The sequence below is a fragment of the Nomascus leucogenys genome, chromosome 13 (assembly GCF_006542625.1).
Source record: "Nomascus leucogenys isolate Asia chromosome 13, Asia_NLE_v1, whole genome shotgun sequence".
Classification (NCBI taxonomy): Eukaryota; Metazoa; Chordata; class Mammalia; order Primates; family Hylobatidae; genus Nomascus; species Nomascus leucogenys.
In genome coordinates, this window is record NC_044393.1 from 6,590,118 (window position 1) to 6,601,424 (window position 11,307).

Here is an 11,307-nt window from a genome sequence, read left to right on the forward strand (position 1 = left end):
AGGAAGTGAGGAAAAGAGGCAAGTTTTCCAGGTGAAGAGACTGGAGGGGTGGAGCGTGACATGAGAACAAGCCTGCCTGCTGGGGTGTGGTAGGGGTAAAGCCAATTTCACAGCCTGGGCCCAAGAAAGAAACTACAACTTGAAGATAATAGTATTTACACAGATTGAATCCGTGATATAAAGTTTATGCTTTTTATGGTTTCTTTGGACTGTTCTGGAATATCCAATAAGCACTGGCAGTAGAGGAGAGCAGGTGAGGGTTCAAGGCAGAGCTGGGGACCAAACCACCCACCTCTCTTCTCTGGCAGCCCATGGTGTTGGCATGATGTCCAGGATACAGAAGGCACTCAATTAATTAAGCCTTGCTCAACCCGGATCCTGTCGCCTTTTCCTTCTCACTTGTCTTCCCCTGCTCCCCTGCGGGGATGACAGTTGAGAAAACTGTTGCTTTGAAGAGTTAAAAGGCAAAAGCCTGTGAAACCATCCACAACGAAATTTTTGTGGAAGCCTGAGCCCCCTCCAGATCCAAATTGTCAAAAAGCGTGCATTTAACCTTCCCAGTCCAGCCACATAAGCCTCACCATCTAAAGGTTTGTAGAATTGTTAAAGGACGCCAACTAGTGGCTCCAGAAAATTCAGAAATCTCCCAACCACGGTTCCCTGCCTCATTCCTCCCCATCTGCTCCTTCCTTCTCCCTGGGACCAGGCAATGCACCCCCTCTTCAAGTGTGATTCTGAACGTCCCACCTTCTTGGGGAGGGGGCAGGATTTAAATCAAAAGATATTTAATCAGAGTTCTCTCCTCTTGGTAGCTCAAATAAGAAAAACCAAGCAAAGCAAATCCATCTTTTCTATAAAACTTTATTTTGTAATTTTTTTCCAAGAAGTAGTAAGGGGGAAATATTGCAATTATGTAAAGGTAAGGAACAATGACGTATAAAAATAATTTAAGCACACATATTAATAACAAAGCAACTTTTTTTCAAGGAAAACTAGTAGGTCATCTTGCCCAAGATTTTTCCAAAGGTATTAAATATATTTTTGATAACAGTACATACAAATACACATACACAAATATACCACACAGAGACATGTGGACATACATGCACACACACACACACATGCACACACACATATATATATATACAGCTCAAGTATTTTTTTTGGTGTGCATTCTAGCTAATCCACATAGCTAAAGTGAAAAAACACTAAAAAGATCAAATGCCTGAGTAATCTTAAATTTGAACAAACTATGCATTGGGTGTGAATTTTTGGAGGCATGCTAAGATTTCCCTTCTCAATTTCATTAGCTACTACCCAGTGTTCTGTGGTTCTTATCCTTAAAAAAATCAAAGTGTGCCTTTCAGATCTGCTCACGGTGTGGTGATGATTATTATGGTGGCGTCAATTTGGGAAAACTTGCCCTCTCTTGCTCCTACTGCACCTTATGGATGGGAAAGGGGATGATTTTAAAGGTAAAGCGCTCAGGCACTGATTACATCTGGCTTATTCTTTGCTTCAAGGCAAGGATCTCTCTCTCGATTTCACAGGGGAGGTCAGCATTGACCTGATCCTCCAGATACTTCTCGATGTCTTCCACCTCCTTCTCCCAGAATTCCTTGGAGATGCTGAAGAGCTCCATCACGTTGATGTGCCCCAGGCCTTTCAGGTTCAGGGCATCCTCCTTGGGGATGTAGCCTATGGGCGTGAGCTTGGCGCCGGCTTTCCCATCGATCCGGTTGAACATCCATTCCAGCACCCTGGAGTTCTCTCCAAAGCCTGGCCAGAGGAATTTGCCTTCCTTGTCCTTCCGGAACCAGTTGACATGGAAGATCTTGGGCAGTTTGGCTGCTGGGTGCTGGGCCATGCTAAGCCAGTGGGCCAGGTATTTGCCAAAGTTGTAGCCAAAGAAAGGCCGCATGGCAAAGGGGTCGTGCATGATGATTTTGCCTGTTAAACAGAGAGGGAGTTCATTAGTAAATGATGCTCTCCTAGGCAAGACCGACCCCATTGATTGTTGACATTAGCATGCTTTGTTCTCCTCGCTCTCTCTGTTTCTCTCTCCACACACAGACACAGACAAGGAGAGAGACGTAAGAGTGACGAAGAGTGCTCTAATCCCACTTCTCTGTGGTTTCAAATCAGGACTTTGATTTACCTTTATGTTCTGCAGCTGCTGTGGCCTCTGATCTCATGGCCGCCCCCACAAAGACTCCATGTTGCCAGCTGAGAGCTTCATAGACTAGAGGGACACCTTTAGCAGGAAAAAAAAAAAACAGAAATGTTCATTAGAGGCTTTGAAATTCAGCCTCCACAACCAGTGGTGTTATTCACAACATGGAAAGACACAGCAAGACAATAACTTTGTAATCGAGCTAGTTTTGCATTCACCAAGCTAAATTGCAGAAAACTGCTAACTCAAAGTTACATGACCGAGGCCACAAAGTAAAAAGTAAAATTTGATCAAGCTACGGTAGATCAAGGATTCAGAAAGGTTCCAGGTGACCAGAAGGGTTGTTTCTACATTTGAACTTGCCAATTATTCTGGCTCTTTGGGAAGGAAGCTCAAGAAAGGAAGCCCCTGGGCACCCTCTGACAAAGTCATGGAAAAGGAGAGATTTCACAGATGCTCTTCGGTACCCAGCACACCCATGTTCCCAGCCTAAATGAAGGGGAGCCTCACCAGCAGGTCTACGGCCTCCAAAGATAATGCCTTCAATGGGAACGCCTTCCGGAGACTCCCAGGCAGCATCAATGATGGGGCACTGGCTGGCAGGGGTGCAGAACCTTGAGTTGGGGTGGGCACAAGGTTCTCCTATAAGACAGAGAAAGGCCCGTGAGTGCCTGGCTCAAACAGGCAGTCCCTGCAGCCCGGCACACCAAGGCCTCTGGTGGGGACGCACCATCCTCTGGGCTCCACTCCTTATTCTTCCAGGAAGTGATGGTGACGCCTGAAGCTAGCGGCTCATCAATGCCTTCCCAGTAAACGCCCCCGTTGCTGGTCTCGGCCACGTTGGTAAAGATGGTGTTCTTCTGGATGGTCTTGATGGCATTGGGGTTAGTCTTCACAGAAGTCCCAGGAGCGACACCGAAAAAGCCATTTTCTGGGTTGATAGCCCTTAAATGACCTGGAGAGTTTTAAACCAGAGAAGCAGTAGTGAGTGCCAGACAAAGCAGAACATATACTCTTATATATTGCCGGACTAATTTCTATGCCAGCTTCTCAAATCTTTTTTCCCTCCCTAGAATATACATTTATCTCTTTTCATCCAAGCATCATATGCAACTTTGAGATGTTTACAACTCTTGCTTCCTCCACAATTTTCCACCAATACCATTTAAACAAATGTGTGTATATAAACAAACAGCAACATATGGCCCAGTTTCAATCCAGATTGAATATTAAATTGAAGAATTCTTACAGAATACATATTTCTAAGGCTTGGCCAACTCTGGACTAATGGAGTTTAAAAATCCAAACACTGGATTGAGGAGAATGTGAAATGTTTTGAAGGCCAACAATTCACTTGAGTCCAATCGTTACCAAGAGTTGGGTCTAAAAGAGTCACCTTGTGCGTCAAACTTCATCCAGGCAATGTCATCCCCGACGCACTCAACCTTCCACCCGGGGAGGCTGGGGTTCATCATGGCCAGGTTGGTCTTCCCGCAGGCACTGGGAAATGCGGCCGCCAGGTACTTCTTCTCACCCTCAGGGTTGGTTATACCCAGGATCTGTTGGGGACAAGATTCTTTATTGTGATCTTTGTTTCCTTCTCCCCAAGGTTGGTGCTTCAGCCCAGAGGTTGGAATGCAGGCCCTCAAGATCTATTTCTTCAGGTATCAGTGCAAACAAACATTCCCAGAATCATGAAGTCCAAAGGATCTCTATGGTCCCCTGGTGTTTGGGGGCCTTCAAAAGCGACGTATATGTGTGCACTAATCATTACTGGTGGGGTTTCCCGATCTGTCCGGGAACCTGCAGGCTCAGAGAGGTGTGCTGCCAGATGGGAACTATAATGCCGTTTGTTTCTGCCACCCCTCACACCTCTCATCTGCACATCAGGGCTTCCTGCAGACTCACCAGCATGTGCTCTGCCAGCCACCCTTCCTCCTTGGCCAGCCGGCTGGCCATCCTGAGAGCAAAGCACTTCTTCCCGAGCAGCGAGTTCCCGCCGTACCCACTGCCAAAGGAGATGATCTCTCTACGGTCAGGCAGGTGGGCGATGAGCGTCAGCTCCGGGTTGCAGGGCCAGTTGTTGACCAAAGGCTCTGTGAACAAGGACCCCTCCCATGTCAGTGCACCAGGGCCCTGCTTGGGGGTCCCCGAGGCACCCACTGGGGTTTGCTGTTTGGCTTTCTTTTTTATTTTGACTTTTGCTTCCGAAATAATACACTTACTTTGTAAAGGCAGAGGGCACCCCACAGAATGGAGGCATTTGACAAACTCCCCATCGCCCAGTGCTTCCAGGACAGGCGTGCCCATCCGCGTCATAATCCGCATGCTGGCCACCACGTAGGGCGAATCCGTCAGCTCGATGCCGATCTTCGATAGAGGCGAGCCCAGTGGCCCCATGCTGAATGGAATGACGTACATGGTGCGACCTACAGGGTGCGATGGGTGGGCACTGGTGAGAAATGACCTTGGACTTCGAACATGACCAGTATTGTTTTCCCAGGTAGACCCGTTTTCACGGTCTTCCACTAACACCACCACACCCTGCTGGTCACCAGCCCCCTGGGTTAGAAGAGTCCACTGGAAAGTGAACAGCCTGCTGAAATTAAAGAGTTTTCATAAATGTGCAATTGGGTCCCACCAAGCTATTTAAAACCCATATGCATGGAAATAGTTTTCACGTTTGTATAAGACAGTCTGTAAAAGCAGAAGAGGGACGTGCATTTTCAATACATTGCCAACTTCATGTATGGAACTGAAAGACATCTGAGGTGGTGGGAGCTTCCATTACTGTTTGAATTACCATTAGGATAGATGTACTAAGAAAAGGCTCTCTGCTATTTTGCCCAATCAAATCAATGTTCCACTCACCTTTCATGCACCTTGGGAACCTGGCATTGAACGCTTTCTCAAAATCCTCCTCTGACATCCAGCGACCGAGCTGGCTGAGGCCTGTTTTGGGGATGGGCACTGTGTCTCTTTGCTCTTGGGTGACGATAACTGTCTTGCTTTCAATCCTGGCCACATCCCTGGGGTCAGTGAGAGCCAACCAGCTGCAAAAATCACAGGCTTCCTTTCAGCCAAGCACCACGGGCAGCAAACCATCTCCTTCAGTACTGTGGCTTTCCACGCCTAGCAGAGTGCTGAGCACGCTAACAACAGTCCATCAGTGTGAACACACAGACCATCTAAGACACGGCCAGGTGGACATTTACTCAACTAGGAGCTGGTCTGCAGGACAGAGGCTGTCTTTTGTTTTTATCAAGAATCTAGTTGGCAGAGATTTTGTGCACACCACCTCATTTAAAGCTTGGGCTGGCCCACTAATGTCACAAAATTCAAGTCTGTATGGTTCTGACCATTGCATTCATCTTCTCAAGAGTCTGAAACTCCCCAAAGGCCTTCATTCACCTTTCTCCACCAACTCCCAGGAGACGCAGGGGAGCCCTGCCTGCAGGGGGCTAGGGCAGGCAGCCGGGGCCGAGCTTACCAGTTGTCATACTTCTTCAGCCGCCTGAGGATGCCCTCCTCCTCCATCTGGCCTAGAAGCCTCCCATTCTCCTCCTCAGAGCCATCACAGATGTGGATGTGATCAGGCTGACACAGCTCAGCGTTATTCTCGAGAAACTCCCTCACTGCCTGGGGCAGGCTGTCCAGGCTTCCTTGGACAACTTTGGCTGAGAGGTTCAGGCCGTTCTGCAGCTGAGGAGGCATTTCTGCAGAGTGCTGCTAAGGGACACGAATGTGAGGTCACCTGAAATAGAAAACGCAAGCATCCTGAACAAAAAAAAACAACAGACACCTTCAAACATGTTTGACGGTCTTTTGCCAGGGATGTGCATTGTGAACTAGTTATTGCTCTCAGGAAAAAAATGAGTTCATCTTTGTAATTTTTCGAAATGTAAATGCAAAGCTCTACTTACCTTTCTTCTCTTTGGACGATCTCGAAGGGAGATCCACAGGTTTCTTTCCAGGTTCTTCCCGCCGGCGAGTTTGTGCTCCCAGTGGGAGGGCCGTGCTTGGTGGCAGAATCTCCCAGCTTTAAATACTGTGGAAAAGAATAGCCCTGCCCCTCTGCTGCACCCAGGGAGGCTCGCCACCGACGTCAGGGGGCAGGTCTCTGGATCACGGCCCAGGTCAGTTATGCTTTGGGCCAACTCACTGCAACACACCCCAGGGAGATAATCATTGAACAGATAGCTGTTAATGAATGCTGGGAGACTTCGAGCCCTCAACCAACCATAGTGAGTTTTGACACAACTACCAATTGACTAAACCTTGACCCGTTCTACTGCTGATGCAAAACACAACACCCTATTCTTAATAGGCAGGTGGGGTCGAGGACAAGGCTGGCCAGGGCACCTACTGGACTTCAAGGGCTGCTAGCAGCACATTTTGTGTGCCAAAAGCTGCTGGTTGGCAAAACACCACAGCTGTAAGATGTTACCCCACAGTCAAAGTTCACGGTCAAAGTTCATGGGAAGGATGTACCCCAACTTGGGCAAATATGTGGCTTATTGGCAAAGATTGGAAATGCCTAACCTAACTGGAGGCTAATCACTGTATTGTCTGCTGTGTGCGCCCCCCACCCCCCACCCCAGATGTAAACTCCACGAGGGCAGGGATTTCTCCCTATTTTGTTCATTTTTCCATCTATAGTGCTTGGCATAGAGTAGGCACGGGATGCACACATGCTGAGCACTGTTCTAAGAGCTTGGCATCATTACTACCCTCTGAGGTGGAGGCTATGAACAATCCATGTACAGATAGGGAAACTGAGGCAGAGATTGTGTAGCTACTCCCAGCTGGCTGGTGGGTTGCAGAGTGAGGATCTGAACACAAGCAGGTTGGGCCCTGGAGCACCACGTCCCTCCCTGTGAGGTACCACCACCTTTCCAGAACCTTCCCTGTGTCCTCCAGGGAGTTCTGGGCTGAGTGCAGTTACTCCTGCAGTCCACTGGCCACTGTTCACTTCCCTGGCAAGTCTTAGAGTTTAGGGAGCGGAGGGGGCTTGGCAGTTTTGCTAGATTATATGCTTAAGCAATGAAACCTTTATAACAGTTATAAAGAATTTGCTTTGCAAGCCATCAGACCTTCAGTCCAATTTAATGAACTATGGAAGCTGCTTGCTGGAGTTTGGAGAACATGGGGTGAAACGCCAAAAGAACAGGGCTAGGCCCCAACTCCCTACAGCCAGCCCACACTTCCATGGAAACCTCTCTACCTAAGATGAGGTCAGGTGGGGACTTGGCCCATCTCCCCACTGGGGTGTGGGATGATCCCTGAGATAACCCCAGGACTGGGCTTAGAAAGAGCTGCTGTGGCAAATGCGAGCCACTGTGAATGGCAGCCTCCAACCAAACTCACTTAGAGGACCCTTCTGGGGGCTTGGGTCACACTGTGTTGGGTGTGCATGCATCATCAAGTTCCACCAAAATTATCAACCCGTTGCTGTTCCATTTATTCAGATTTTATTCAGCCAGTTGTGTCTTTCAGGGTAAATACAATATGAGGTGTTTTTTGTTTCATTTGAAGTTATTCCCCGTTTAGGTCACTGGCATTCGTTATTAGTGGTGCTGTCATCCATACATGAGTTCGTGTTGTGTCTAAACCCAGCAGTGACGTGATGCTCAGTAGCTGAGGCCACTTCCTTAGCATCTGACATCAATGAATTAGCCATCCCGATGCACAACCACAATTCTGTGACACACACATCACTCCCGGCGAGGCTCATCCCACCAAATTGGTAGAAAGTCCCAATTTGCTGATAAAACGGTAACAAGTTTGAGTACCTGAAAGAGCACATGGATTGAAAAGAAAAACGGGAAAGCAGAACGTATTTGGAGTCCTGAATGCGACCCATCCATTCAAGGTGCTTATGTTCCGAGACTTCCGCGAGAGAAACAGCTAGTTCAAGTAAAACGTCAGAGCAGTGAGTCACCACCGACCTTCATCCGCTCCTTTCATTACTTGCATCTCTGCTAAAAATACAAACAATTAGCTGGGCATGGTGGTACATGCCTGTAATCCCAGCTACTTAGGAGGCTGAGGCAGGAGAATCACTGGAACCAGCGAAGCAGAGGTTGTGGTGAGCCGAGATCTCACCACTGCATTCCAGCCTGGGTGACAGAGCGAGACTCCATCTCAAAAAAAAAAAAAAAAAAAAGAACAGAAATTCCAAAGACTCTCAACAGCAGTGCTTGGAGGTCATGTAAAGTCAAGGTCCGTGTTTTCCCAACTGGACTCTAAGGGATTTAGGGTGATTCCACTCACCCCTCACAGAGGAGAGAGAAAGGCTGTAGGAGACGGGCTCTAAGCCCTCCTCACCTGTGGCATCTCTGATTTGACCCGTTGTACATTTCCAGCTTCCATATTGGATGTTTGTAGTACAAGGAATTTCACAGCTGGAACATGTTGAAAATCCACACAGCATAACCAAGTTGTGCTGAAGAGTTGAGAACCAGAAATGGCAAAGACATCATTTTCCCAGGCTAAGGCTCTCGAACGCACAGCCACAACCTCCTTACTTCACCCTGGCCACCAATGGCAGTGACGGGAACACCCAAGGGATGACCACAAAAATGCCTCTTGGTTCAGGAATCTGAATTTGTAGGAAAGCCTGACTCTTATCTGGCAAAGAAAAAAAGGGACAGTGGTTTTCCTGAAGGTGACGAGAAACACACAGTGTAAATCCCATGTCCTGGGACGAGAGGTATTTATGCACATCCGCCTGGGTCTCCGTTGCCAGGGACACTACTCACTGGGCACCCGACTGGCCCCATCATGAAGCTTCTGACAGCAGGAAAACACCAGTCAGCCCTGTAATGATCAGCCACAAAGTCATCCACCAGGGTGATTCAGGTCATCCACCCCACCTCAATTGTGTTTGTTAGGGACAAATATTTAGAAGTTTCATGTTTGTGGGATTATCTCAATGTCTTTGCAGTCTGGAGGGTATCTTTACAGAGTTGAATGAGTCAAGTGCCTATTCTCATGCCATAGAATCATATAATTGAAAAGGTCCTTAAAAGATGACATTACTCCAGCTCAATGGGTTGGGGGGTCTCCTCTGGGAGAAATATTTTGGATCTAGACAGAGGGGCATTACACAACATTGTGAATGTAGTAAATGCCACTAAATTTCCATCTGAAAATGGTTAATTTTATGTTGTGTGAATTTCATCTCCATTTTTTAAAAAGATTATATCGTTCAGTCTTTTATTTTGAAGATGTGGGAACAAGTGGTGGGAGGATGGTATCCAAAGCCCACTTAGGGTGCAGGCAGGTCCCTAACACACCGATCACCCTGCCCAGGCTTCAACCTAATCATTCCCACTTTGCTACACGGCCTGTGCTGTTGTAAGACAGCGAGCTTGGGGCTGAATGTACCCAGCAGAGACAGTTCATATCCTCAAAAACTCTTTCCCCAGAAGTGGTGTGATTTTGTTTGTTATGTATTTTTTCCCACAATAAGGAAATAAACATGTATCTAGACTTACACCACTTTGCTTGGTGCCTGTTATTAAAGCATGATTCTTGCTGGAAACATGTGCCCAGAAGACGTGTTAAATATCTAGGTGTTAGAATCTTTGGGAGGGCTGGGTATCTCCTGTTTCAATCACCACTGACCCACAGCAATACCCAAAGCTGGCGTATTTTCTTTGGAGCTTTCTCTGTCAGATTTATGGGGAGGCCTAATGGCGCCCCAGCCATGAGAAACCATGCACGTGCCACAGCCCAACATTGCACGCCACCTCCATCCCAGGAAGGATCTCGCCCTTCAGAGAGCGATGTCACCCCTCTGTGATGCTGATCATTCGCTTACATGAAGGCTGCAGCCTGGGGCAATAATAGGAGAATCACCCTCAGAGTCAGGACAAGCAGAATCTAGAGCTACTCTCCTGTGTCTAGCACTAGTCTTTTGGGGACTTCTTAGAATGTGAGGTAGAAGCATCCCTTGTCATTTAAGCTGTTTGGAGTTGGGTGGCCTTGTTGTTTGCAGCTAAAAGCATCCTAATGAAGACAAGATCCCACAGTCGGTTTACATGGAACAAGACTCAGAAGACCTGGGTTGGTTCCAGTCCCAGCTCCCCCAGAAACCTGCCCAGGCCTCATTCTCTTCACTTGGGCGGTGCAGACGTGGATGAGATACCCTCTAAGTTCATTGCCACTGGGGAAATCCTGCCCCTTTATCACACTGTACACATTCTCTGCCGTAGATCCTGAAGCCCACGGTGGGTTTGATGTCTGCCTTACTCCCCTCTCACCTACGCTGGATGACTGGTGGCCCTATGTCTGCTAAGCGGCCCTTCTTGTTGGAAGCTCAGGAGGTCTTTGCTCCTATGCAGCATGTGCATATGAAAATGGGCTGCTGAAGAAAGCTGGCGGGCAATTTAAGTCCACAGCTACCTTAGGTGGAAAGGGATGACTACAGAGGATAAGATGAAACGCAGTGTGAAACTCAGGCTTGCCCGCATTTTTTATAGGCCTGCCTTAGTTCTCTCCTTCAGTTTGCATATCATAGAGCATATCCAGATTTTTATTAAAATCTTTCCCCATTCCTATTTTTTTCCCAACCTTTGTTTGCTTATGACTTTTAGAGTTGAAGGCACTAGGTGACTACATGTGGTCTTTTAAAATGTGTGCACCATCTGTGTTAGACTCCAGAAGGACTGACGGAAGATCTGGCACACAAACAGATGGCTCCATCGTGACACTGCTGGGAACGAGGTGTCCCTTGGGCAGCTCCCTAGGCTTTGGTTTCGGTTTCCTCCTCCCTAAAATGGAGATGGCCCTGGGGATCCACAGTGCCCTTGATTTCAAGTATTACAGAGTAAGCAAGTCCATTCTCCGAGTGAGAACAAATTTGCCACTGAATACTATTTCAAACACACTCACGGAGAAAAGACAGCAGCACAGACAAGGCATGAGCAAGAAGAACTAATTGCATAGTTACCACAAAAACAATCCAATGTGCTTATTTTGCAGTGAGAAAATGGATCCACTTTGCAGTGCAGTTAACTCTATTGGAAATAAAGATAATTGCTTGAGAACTGAACGCTACCCTTCCCCGGAGCTCCCTGGTAACTATGCAAATTGTTCCGCTTGCCTGTAATAGTGCAGCGCGGAACAAA

General features: G+C 47.6%; 1 protein-coding gene across 1 annotated transcript; it reads right to left on the reverse strand.

The window, feature by feature from the left end:
• Positions 1-854: 854 nt before the first annotated feature.
• Positions 855-6,192, reverse strand: PCK1 (phosphoenolpyruvate carboxykinase 1). Its single transcript, XM_030826487.1, has 10 exons — positions 6,097-6,192; positions 5,664-5,927; positions 5,045-5,226; positions 4,399-4,602; positions 4,082-4,269; positions 3,570-3,732; positions 2,904-3,128; positions 2,684-2,815; positions 2,159-2,254; positions 855-1,950 (listed from the first exon to the last, which is right to left on the reverse strand). The coding sequence occupies exons 2-10, from the start codon at positions 5,885-5,887 to the stop codon at positions 1,496-1,498; spliced, it is 1,869 nt and encodes a 622-aa protein (XP_030682347.1). The 5' UTR covers positions 5,888-5,927; positions 6,097-6,192; the 3' UTR covers positions 855-1,495.
• Positions 6,193-11,307: the final 5,115 nt, after the last annotated feature.

Bases quoted from the DNA above. Each gene is read 5' to 3' on its own strand.
- PCK1 (XM_030826487.1), bottom strand. From the start codon at position 5,887: ATGCCTCCTCAGCTGCAGAACGGCCTGAACCTCTCAGCCAAAGTTGTC. The intron at 3,733-4,081 runs GTGAGTCTGCAG...TGTCCCCAACAG, and splicing joins GGCTGGCAGAGCACATGCTG to ATCCTGGGTATAACCAACCC. The intron at 2,255-2,683 runs GTGAGGCTCCCC...TTCCTGCTAAAG, and splicing joins TGGAGGCCGTAGACCTGCTG to GTGTCCCTCTAGTCTATGAA.